At 45.6% G+C, this 12109-nt stretch overlaps 1 protein-coding gene across 1 annotated transcript in view; it reads left to right on the top strand.

The window, feature by feature from the left end:
* LOC146812959 (early activation antigen CD69-like) overlaps positions 1–12109 on the top strand; it is a 327451-nt gene that overhangs the window by 17264 nt on the left and 298078 nt on the right. Inside the window, exon 2 of the mRNA XM_085619995.1 lies at positions 1870–1951. Coding sequence (XP_085476121.1) covers positions 1870–1951 — 82 coding nt within the window. The remainder of the gene's footprint in view (positions 1–1869; positions 1952–12109) is intronic.

Here is a 12109-nt window from a genome sequence, read left to right as displayed (position 1 = left end):
TTGACAAAGTTTGAGGTTTGCAAGGGATTCTGGGTAACATAACCTGGTGGGAGGCACAGATATCACCACATCCTGGATTCCCCTGGGTGTCTAGTTTAAAAAAATGTACAGGTTTGCTAGGTTTCCCAAGGTGCTGCATGCGCTATGGCCCAAAATCCACAGCTAGGACCATTGCAAAAAAAAGGTCAGTGCAAATTGGGCTTTCTGCCGCCCTGGGAGTTGGCAGATCAGGGGCTATTGCCTCGATATGCCCCCAAGGGAGGCCAGAAAGACTGTGGACATTTATTTTGGGGGATGGGGGCATTAGCATGCCGATTCTGGGCAGTGCCCACCCCTACGTATCAAAAAACCAGCATAATCCCTGGCACCTAGTTGGCTCTCTGTCTCTGGGGGATGGGGGCAGATCAGGGGCTATTGCCCCCACCTGCTCCCAGAAGAGGCAGAAAGACTATGGCTACTTTTTATGGAGGAGTGGGGCATTGGCATGTCCACTCTGCTCAGCCCCCACCCCTAAGTATAATAAAAGGAAATCCATGGCACATAGTGGGCTTCCTGTCCCCCTGGGGGGGGGGGGGGCAGATAAAGGGCTATTGCCCCCATCTGCCTCACGGAGGGCGGGAGAAAGACCATGGCAATGTTTTTGGGGTGTGGGCATTGGCATGCCCAGTTTGAGGAGCTCCAATATGTATGTGTATGAAACAAAAATAATAATCCCTGGTGCCTAGTGGGCTTTCTGCCCCCCTCCCTGGGGGCCGATCAGGGTCTGCTGCCTCCATCTGCCTCCTGGGCATTTTTTGGAGGAGGGATGGTGGGGGCATTGCTATGCCCATTCTGGGCAGCCCCCACCCCTGAATTATATAAAAAAACAAACCCTGGATTCTAGGGTGCTTTCTGCATTGAGGGGGGGCACAATGGGGGCTAGTGCCCCCCGGGGGGCAGAAAGACTGAATATCCCCATTTTTAAATAGGGGAGCAAAGACCCTTGCCCAAATGGCCGCTCCCCCTTCCCTGGTACCTAGTGGGTGGATCCCTGCTTGGGGATCGCCCTCCTGGGCGATCCCCAAGCTGGGATCCACCAGAGAGGGGGTACCAATGGAAAGGGGAGATTTTGATACTTCTCCCGTGTGCTTCAGTGCACGGGGGCTGAGATAGCCCCACGAGCACTAAAACTGAAACTGATCCGCTAATTTCATTTTCATTTTCAATGTAATGACGTCAGCGTGCCATGCGATAGTCATTACATTGAAAACAAAAAAAATGCCTTGGGAGGTTGGGGAAGCTCTCCCCTACCTCCTGAAGCAAAAAAGGAAATCTGTTTACAGCAGAGGAATACAGTGCGCTTGTGCACATGACAGAATGGTTCCGTCATGAGCATATGAGCACGCGTGCTCATGACAGAACCATTCCGTCATAAGCACCGAAAGGGTTAATGTGCTGTGCACTACGCCAGCGGTTCTTATCTTTTTTCTTTTTTCTTCTATGAAGCCCCACTGTGTCAGGACTGAAAGCTGGGGACCACAACTAAAGCCATTTCTATGATTTTAATAAAGAATGCTAAAAAATACAGAAACAGGAATACATTAAATGCATACAAAAACCATGAAACAATCCCCAGGCGAAGAACCACTACACTAGATGATTTGGTGATTTCTCATATATATATATATAATATATATCTGTCAGCAATTCATAGTGTTTGTTCTTAATGCCTATGTTTGGGAAGCGTACTGGGCCCAACAGATCAGCCATATCATCAGAAGGCAGTGTTCTATTTTCTTCATAATATAGGCTTACTTAAATATGTTTTTGGTGGGTCCGAGGTATGCATTGTATGAGCTATCACTGGACGGACATCTGTTTCTTTTGTAGATGATGCACAGACCTATTTCGGCAGCTGTTTCCATCGGCCTACTTATAACCGTTGTTATAATTGGTATCACAGTGTACAATGGTGAGTTGTATCTCTTTAGTATGGGTTTTACACCTGGTAAGTGCACATATTTGATGGAGGGCATGCAACACTTACTGGCCATTACTGGCTCTGTTTTCAATTTATGAAATGCTAGAGTTTACAACATTTTCAAACATTTTATACCAAATTATTTGTATACGTTATTGCTGAACATGCTTTTTTAATGATATTGAAGAACACCTTTTCGCCTCCTCACACCCCAATTTAAAGAATACAGAGAACGTGGTCCTGTCAATGAGACTTATCAGGTGTCCCTCGGGCTGGTCTGGTCCCAGGAAGACTGATTTGCATTTGACTGGGTCCAAGCTGGGATAGCAAAGTGAGCTAAAGAACGATGATGGATTAACATAGGCCACTAAAACCATCGCTGACAGTTTGCTAATGTTGTTTGGATTTCTAGATGACCTGCTAATGGAGTGTCATGACACCAGGTTAGAGCTTCCTGTCTCAGCTCTTTCATGGGGACATATGAGGTGGTACTATAAGAAGGAAGCTCATTGTATACATGATTGTCCTTTCCCGCCACCCAAGATTTTATATCTTCTTGATTCATAATCTCCCTGACCTTATCTGGGAAAGATTCCTAGTTGCAGAGACCTTTGATATGTTCTGAGTCTACAATGTTGTGTGTTGTCTGACTTTGAGGGTCCTGATCTGTGTAACCCCATCTAGATAGTAAGTCGGCCTTAATCTTTTCAGTGCCTGGTCGATAGGTGATGACGAAATTGAACTCACCGAAAAATAATAACCACCTCACTTGACTAGGGGTCAAGGCTTTCCAAGATCTGAGTAATTGAAGATTCTTATGATCAGCCTATATTGTGACAATGTGCTGGCCACCGAATAGGTAATGCTGCCATTCTTGAAAGCATAATTTAATTATCAACAACTCTCGTTCGGCCACTGTGTAATTCTGCCCTGCCAGCAATAATGTTTTTGCAAAGAAATGTCAGCTGGGTGCATGTGTCCTGTGGTGCTGTCACGGTGTGATACAATTCCTCCCACAGCCACATGGGAAGCATCCACCTTCACAAAGTAAGGGTGCTTGGGGTCTGGATGTCTCAGCACAGGGGCCGTGGGGAATCTCTCCTTAAGTAAGTTAAGGACATCATTGGCCTCCTGGGACCAGTCAAAAGGTACCTTATTACGTAAATGTCTAGTGGTGGGACTTACAATCTCAGGAAAGTGGGTCATAAATCTTTGGTAAAAGTGAAAAACCCAAGAAGCTCTGTACTTCTTCTTTACCGTGGTCGGTGCTGGGCAATCTAAAATCTCCTGGACCTTTTTTTATCCATGGGCACCCCCTCTGGAGACAAGAGATACCCCAGAAACTGAACAGAATGGGTATAAATGCACATTTGCCCAATTTGGAAAAAAGAGCATATTCTCAGAGTTGTTGCAAGACTGTCCTGACATTTTTTCTGTGCTAAGTCATGTTTTGTGAATAGATCAAGATGTTGTCGATTTATATTCGACAACGCAAATGTCCAGCAAGTCATGCAGGACCACATTGATGAAGTACTGGAAGGTCGCTGGAGTATTACATAACACAAAAGGCATGACTGTATATTAAAAAAGTCTGAACTTAGTTTGAAAGACAGTCTTCCACTTGTCACCTTCTTTATAGCGAATGTTGTGGTAAGCATCATGCAAGTCCAAATTAGTGTACACAGTGGATTTCTGCACCTGATCTAACAAAGTCTAGAATTAAAGACAATGGATATCTAATCTTTACGCTCCCTTTGTTCAAGGCTCTGTCATCTATGCATACCCGTAAATTGCCCTCCCTCTTCAAAATGAAGAAGAGCACTGATAATGCAGGAGAAGTTGTATAAACCCTAAGGCTAACATGTCATCTAGATATTCCTTAAACGTTATGTCTCCGCTCAGAGAGAGTGTAAACTTCACTGCAGGGTAGTGCAGCACCTGGCAACAAGTCGATGCGACAATCAAACTCCCTATAGGGAGGTAGTTTTGTTGGTTTCCATTTGTCAAAGACGTTTTGAAAAACCTGGTATTCTACTGGAAGCTGGTTCAAGGGCCCTGGTTTTAAGGCATCACAAGCCAAGAGAAAAGGGGCTTCCTATGCGTAATTATAACAATGAGTTTGACAGTAATGGGATCCCAAGGTGGAGGGGCCAAGCAACAACAAGGTTGTGCAATTGAAGCCAAGGGATCCCTAAAATAGCCCCAAAGGTAGGTGTGTCTATGAGATCAAAGGTCAACGTGCCTGTATGTCCATTCACACATACTATAGATAATGGAATTGTTTGATTTGCAATCATCCCAGAAGAGAGCTCGGAGCCATTCACAGCTTTAACATGCTCTGGTACATTTTCCTAACCTGTGGGATGTGTAAATAACTGGCCAAGGCTAAGTCTAAGAAATTGCCTGTAACTCCAGAGTCGACGAGTATGGGCAGAACCTGCTTCTGTTAGAGTGAGATGATGAGGGTGACTGAAATCATTAAGTGTTGTGGGATCTTATGTGAAGCATTAGCCAGGTAATGGGGGTCCATTCAAGAACCACACCCGACTGTTTAACCCATGTGTCAGCCGGGCTCTATAGTTTTCCTGCACTGGGCCAAATGTCAAGGTGCTAGCTTTCTGAATTCTCTTTGGTCTAGCGGAGCATTCCAATACAAAATGCCCTGCTTTACCTCAATACAAACACAGGTTTAATTTTTTTCTACGTTCTTTTTCCTTGCTTGTCAGGGGGCCACACAAGTCCCCGATCTGCATAAGTTCTGGACAATCCTGATTCTTAGACTCTGCCTCTTTCCGCTGTGACCCCACAACCAGCAGTTTGGGTTCTCCCGAAAGTGGTCTCGTTCTCATTCCATTAACCATTGGTCAAGCCTAACAACTAAATCAATTAACTCGGCACAATCTGAGGGTAAATCTGCACTGTGCGCCAGGGAATCCTGTAAGTCATCCCTCAAACCTCTAAAAATGAGGTAAGTAATTTTTTTGTTAGGCAACTGCGTTTCCCTAACTAGTTTACCAAAGGCATTAATATAGGTAAGAAGATCCTTATTGCCCTGACATAGGTTTAACGACTCATTATTGCTGGCCTGGGCAAAGATGTGCTTGGCAAAGAGCCAGCGCATTATCTCTTTAATACTTTCAAAATAATGTCAAACCGGGTCGTTCTTTTCAATGAGTAAAATAGCCCAATTAGCAGTTGTCCCCCGAGGTAGGATACGATAAAGGCAAACCTGGCTGAATCAGAGGGGAAGGCTCCTAGTTTACAAAGAAACTGCAACTGACACTGACTCCAGAAGGCATCAAATTTGTTACTATCCCCAAGAAAACGTTTAAGTGTGGCCAAAGGCACTGGGACTGCAGAGGTAATTGTGTCATGAACAGGGTAAGCACTTCAATTAGTGGAAGCATTTGCTTGATGTCCCAAATCACCAAAGAGTGAATAGTGCAGGACAGGATATGCACGGATGTATGACGTTACAACGCACACTTTTACAACGCATGCACTTACAACGCATTTTTTACAACGCATAATCCATTACAACGCATGACATTACAACGCATGACACTACAACGCATTTTTAAAAAATACCTTTACAACGCATTACCATTACAACGCATACTACCTTTACAACGCATACCATTACAATGCATAATATTAAATTACATTTAAGGTAAGTATTAGATAGTATAGGGGTAAAAATTACTATTCTAACTCCAGGGGGTGCAACAGTAGGGTAAGTGTTGGATAGTATAGGGGTAAAAATTATTATTCTAACTCCAGGGGGTGCAACAGTAGGGTAAGTGTTGGATAGTGTAGGGGTAAAAATTACTATTCTAACTCCAGGGGGTGCAACAGTAGGGTAAGTGTTGGATAGTGTAGGGGTAAACATTACTATTCTAACTCCAGGGGGTGCAACAGTAGGGTAAGTGTTGGATAGTGTAGGGGTAAAAATTACTATTCTAACTCCAGGGGGTGCAACAGTAGGGTAAGTGTTGGATAGTGTAGGGGTAAACATTACTATTCTAACTCCAGGGGGTGCAACAGTAGGGTAAGTGTTGGATAGTATAGGGGTAAAAATTACTATTCTAACTCCAGGGGGTGCAACAGTAGGGTAAGTGTTGGATAGTATAGGGGTAAAAATTACTATTCTAACTCCAGGGGGTGCAACAGTAGGGTAAGTGTTGGATAGTATAGGGGTAAAAATTACTATTCTAACTCCAGGGGGTGCAACAGTAGGGTAAGTGTTGGATAGTATAGGGGTAAAAATTACTATTCTAACTCCAGGGGGTACATCAGTAGGGTAAGTGTTGGATAGTATAGGGGTAAAAATTACTATTCTAACTCCAGGGGGTGCATCAGTAGGGTAAGTGTTGGATAGTATAGGGGTAAAAATTACTATTCTAACTCCAGGGGGTGCATCAGTAGGGTAAGTGTTGGATAGTATAGGGGTAAAAATTACTATTCTAACTCCAGGGGGTGCATCAGTAGGGTAAGTGTTGGATAGTATAGGGGTAAAAATTACTATTCTAACTCCAGGGGGTGCATCAGTAGGGTAAGTGTTGGATAGTATAGGGGTAAAAATTACTATTCTAACTCCAGGGGGTGCATCAGTAGGGTAAGTGTTGGATAGTATAGGGGTAAAAATTACTATTCTAACTCCAGGGGGTGCATCAGTAGGGTAAGTGTTGGATAGTATAGGGGTAAAAATTACTATTCTAACTCCAGGGGGTGCATCAGTAGGGTAAGTGTTGGATAGTATAGGGGTAAAAATTACTATTCTAACTCCAGGGGGTGCATCAGTAGGGTAAGTGTTGGATAGTATAGGGGTAAAAATTACTATTCTAACTCCAGGGGGTGCATCAGTAGGGTAAGTGTTGGATAGTATAGTGTAATATTATGCGTTGTAATGGTATGCGTTGTAATGGTAGTATGCGTTGTAATGGAATGCGTTGTAAAGGTAGTTTTTAAAAATGCGTTGTAGTGTCATGCGTTGTAATGTCATGCGTTGTAATGGATTATGCGTTGTAAAAAATGCGTTGTAATGGTAGTGCGTTGTAAAAGTTGCGTTGTAAAGGTTGTTCCCCGATGTGCACCCATGGGAACCGCCCAAGTAACTGCATCAGATAAGCATGGTAAGTGGCGAGGGTGACAACGAACCAGTTCGTTGTTGCCCCTGTCATAGGTTCATGCTGTACATCTCCAAAGGCCCTTGCTAGATCTAAAACACTTGGGGCATCTTCAGAAGGGCCTGGGCCAGGTCCTGATCATGCATCTGGTTATTCATGTCGTCTGAACAGTGAAAGCGTGAAATGCTTGGCCTTCCGTTATGCACTCACCTGGTTCCAACTGTGGTGACGGAACAGGAACTGATGCTGGACCTCTTATCCCTTGCAGGACTAAACTGGTTTAAGAAATAGAACCTCTCTAAACAAAGCACAGCCCTTGGGGGGTAAAGCGGGTTGGATCAAAATAAGAAAAAAGACTTGCCGTACTGTTAAATGGTAGCGGCAGTTTCAAACGATAACCTTTCAAGTATTTGCCCGGCGGTAATCGCGTCTCTTACCACTCGATAATTTACCAATGAAAGAGGCAGGCGCCGGAGACTGGAAGGCAGGAAACAAAGTTTTATTCCGTCGGAGCAGAACACATCAGATCAGACAGCAAGGTATCGTCACGAGGTGCTCTAACTGCATCTCTGAGACCTGGTCTCTTATACACAGGTTTATTGCTTTATTACACATAGTACATTCTTGAGATTCCCTTGATGTATGAGAGAACATCCCCTGAAGCCCCGGCTCAGATCCGATCCCACACATAGCTACAGTAGAAGTCCCCGCCTTACCCGCAGTAGGAGATGGCTATCGCGCAGCAGGGTATTCCGCCAATTCCCGGGGGTGTGTGTGACCGGTCGGGTCTCAGGGGGTAGGGGTTTTGATCTACTGTAATCCCTTTGATGTGGGGTGTTTCCCTTACAGTAGGGGCAATAAACTGCATCCGCAGGGCTAGGTGATGGCCTGGGACCAGTTCGGACAATGGGGCGCAGAGGAAGGGGGTTTACGGCCTGCATGAGAGAGCGGGGGTGGCCGGCGCGCGGGGGATGCTTGCAGCGCCAGGGGAAAGCGCTGGCGATCGAGAATGAGCGGGGAGAGAGTGGGGTGCCTAAAATGGCGGCCGAGCATTCGCTGTGCGTGGCGCTGGGGAGAGGCAAGATGGCGCAGATAATGTTCAGTTTGCGAGCGAAATTTCCACAGTCCTCCCTTTTAACATATCTCGCCAGCTTGCCTGGCCGACGTTTATCTTCGTTAACCTTCAGCTATAATATCGTTAATGTCTTTCGTACATTCCTTAAAGATACAGAGTTTTTAGGGCAGGCAGGAGTAATCAGACACATTTGCTTATAGTTACATACAGGTGATAAAGTAGGCGAGGAGGTAGTACATACAGAGTTACATCAGCTGTGCCGCATGTCAGGCCCAGGGACAGGAGGAGGGGAGTTTGTTTGAGCACAAATAGGATACTGTAAAGCAAACAGGATGTTTCTGGCAAAACAAGAGATATTTCATACATTACTTAAGGCCTAGACTTTGTGTGGATCGAAAATAGTCAGTATAGTCGTGTACATGGCTGGTGTTGTATGAATGTCACTATGCAAAGTTACATTTTCTTCAACATCTCAGTGTACAGTCGGAAGTGATTGATGCAACATCATGAAAACTTGATAGGAAGATAGTTAATATAAAAAGGTGGTTGGGAGAGGATTTTCAATTTTGACATGGGTTCTTCTTTCCAGTGTCCTTTTTTATAAAGAGCCATCACTGGTAAGCTCTTATTGTTGTTCTTCTTTCGTTGGCACTGTTGAGCACCGGCGGTGGAGCTAAGGTCCAGCTCAAATCCAATTTCTCACGTTGCAGGGTGTGACCATTCACTGTTCTCCGATCACAGCCCCGTTCCTTAACACAGTTCACCATAGGTACTTTGAGACAGGATACCTGCTTTTTGTTCTTCTGTAGGTAAGTCAGATTCATAATCCATATAAAAGAGGGTGAGAGAGAGAAGGGTGTGACGTGCTTCGGGATGCCGAGGGAAGAGGGGGTGGAGTGGGATCGGATCAAAAAATGTGGACCAAGGGGAGCAGAATCTTCCAGCACTGGGCCCATCAATCGGGCCCGACGGGTTGAGACTTCAGGCACGCTGGTCAGTGAGCAGGGGGGCCTCGATGTAGCCCTTCGCGCTTATCATCCTGAAAATGGTGTCTCGTCTCACGCCCTTTTTGCTTCGTAGCTTCCCCCTTGGTCGATGTCATAGGTGTTCCATGGTCTGCAGCCAGGCTGTGCGTCACATCCGACCCCTCCCTTCCGATGGCAGCACGTTATCTTTAAATGGGTACAAGAAACAAAAATCTTAGAGAGTTGTCAGGGAAGACATTTACATACTTCATCCTCTCTCCCAACCACCGAGTAGTTGCGGACATGCTTTTATCGGTTGCTGTATGATTGGTGTCTGTTAACTCTGATGTTGGTGTGTGCGTTACTAATCTATTAATCATTGCTGTGGTGCAAGTTTCTGTGGGTGTCCCTGTCCATCGTCTGGCCCTCTAGGTGCCGATTTCTGCGCCCGATACTGGTTGCAGGAAGCCTGACATCTGTCAACCTTCTAGTCTATTAAAAATTCGAACCGGCTTCTCCGGCAGAGGCTCGTTCGTCTCAACACAAGTTTTGTTACTACATATTTCCTTCCGAGGACTGCTAAGTTTATGAAAAGAAAGTGCGAGGTGCTACTGTCACGGGTTCACGAGTATCCATTTCGGGGAGGAACATAAGCTAAGCATTATTTTTGCTGGCGACAATAGGTAACCCTTTATCAGTTTAGGCGATGTATTATTAGTGAATAAGGTCATCAGCTGTTTCGTTCGAAATACTCTGAGGCGGCTAGTATAGGGCTGGGGTTATCTTGGGAGAACGGGGTGCTTTAGACATTCTATTTCGGGGTAATTGGGTGGGGGTAATTCTGGGCGGTGGAGATGGTGTTGTTAAAGCTCTGAAAAAACGGAAACCACTGACATATAGTCCCCGTGATGAGGGCCAAATTGGGAGACATCAGTCGTCTTACCTGTCCTTTCTTTTCTCAGCCAATTAAGCTCAATATTTGTAGAAAGGAGAGGTAGTAACGTGGCAAAGTACGGTCGTTTTGTTTCAGTCAATTTGTTCGAACACCACCGTGCTCCAGGCCAATTATACACTTACCGAGGAGGTATGTGTCGTTAATTTATTCAAACAGAAAAGAGGGTAAGAAGGCTTTTTAGTGAGGGAGGGAGTGAGAGAGAGAGAGAGGGAGAGAGAGAGAGAGAGAGAGAGAGAGAGAGGTGTGCATCAAGTAGGCTATTTGGCATACATACGACACAAAACGAGAGAGACATGGGTAAGATAATAGGCCACTTGGTGCACACACAACATGGAGTAGCATGGGTCTGTTCCATGTAAGAAAACACAAGCGGGGAAAAGACATAAATTCGGTGATCACGTACACACAAATGCCGGATAGGGTGTGACAGTACATGCATCAAGCGCAGAAACTTAAGATGGAGACTCAGGGCTACGTTGAGCATCGGGACCTCTCCTTTCCTGTCCTCCTTTCCTATGCATGCTGCGTACTTTCAGTATTTTGTAGTTTATCCTAGGGGGTGTCGGACCCTTTATTCTCCTCCCTTTGATCGATGGCGAGCATTTCAATCATACAGTGATGCTCTCTTCAAGTGACCTAAGCATGAGATGCACACACATTCATACCGTGTAATCACAGCACACACGCACAATCATGCCATACAGTTTCTCATGTTCTCAATGGTGGTCTGCACTTCACGCACTATCTCACAACGTTTGTCTAAATTTTCCCTGATATTGAACTCGGTGCGGTCCATGTCCACTTCATTCTTCAGTCGGAGCTTCGTCGTGACCTATAGAGGGGAAAAAGAGGGGAGGGGATGTGCAGCATTCAAAGTACCCTAGCGCGCGCAGACACGAAAAAGTTCTACTTACCACGTACCAGGCTAGTCGCAGGAATGGGTGATACCACAGACCTATTATTTTTTTTTGTCCAAGACAAAGATGCTCTAATTTATTTCATTTCCTAAATTCGGGTTCCCTTGTCATACATGCATTTCTCAATCGGTCGTGTATTAAGGTGCAAGATACCATACCTTGCGTTCGGCATATACCCTGAGCTATGGTTGACCATTGTTTAACAACTCTTGGAAAAAGATAGGTGTGATGGGTACAAATTCCGTTAATCAAAAAAGATTCAGGCAAATGGGGACTGCATTATCTATTTTCTATTGCTTGGGAGTAACAATCATTTTTATTCAAAAGAAGAAATCTTTATCAACCTATGTGATTAGTCATGACACTGATTCCGTAATTCTTTCAAGAGGCCCTTTATTTAAAACAATGTCAGTATACAAGATACGGGCCTACAACCGTTCAGGCCGGCCACGGGGTGGGAGGCGTTGAGTGTCATGAGCAACGCTACTACGGCATAAAATCGGTTCCCTTCCCGCCCCTCCCCGACCATCATGTGTGGAAGCATCGCATATATATATATATATATCTCTTTTTAACACAAATGTCACGTGACTGGGACGCCATAAGGGTTTGTAGGCCTCTCCTACATCGGCGCCATCTTGGGGCGAGGTCGGGCCAGAGTACAGTCTAAGTCTTTCCATGAATTAGCTGTTGGACCAGAATTCCTTTCAGTAGTTCGAGAACTTTCGTTAGCGTCAACTTTGCGTCAGCATGGCATCACTGCGACCCCGTAGAAATGCCATGGTTCGTTCTTGGGGCGGGGCAGCAGGCGGGTTCTTCCGCCGACGCTTCGAACCAGTCTTTCTCACTGCACCAAGCGGAGGCAAGGTGGCTGCCGTCCGGGGCAAAGAGCAATGGCGGCGGTTTTGTCCTTACCGGAAGTCCGCGGGAGTCGAGTGTCAAATGACTCCAGCCGATTCTGCAAGGCTGAGGGGAGCATTTTGTCAAGGGTGGGGCCCACGCCCAAGCAGACAAGCTTTCGAGTCCAGAATTGTCTCACGGTGGGCTTTAGGCCTGGATCCGGAGGAGCCGACCGCCGGAGTTCAAGGGCAGCAGTAGCAGCAGCTCTTCG

The sequence above is a fragment of the Triturus cristatus genome, chromosome 7 (genome assembly GCF_964204655.1).
Source record: "Triturus cristatus chromosome 7, aTriCri1.1, whole genome shotgun sequence".
Lineage (NCBI taxonomy): Eukaryota > Metazoa > Chordata > Amphibia > Caudata > Salamandridae > Triturus > Triturus cristatus.
This window is presented reverse-complemented; position numbering and strand designations above follow the sequence as displayed.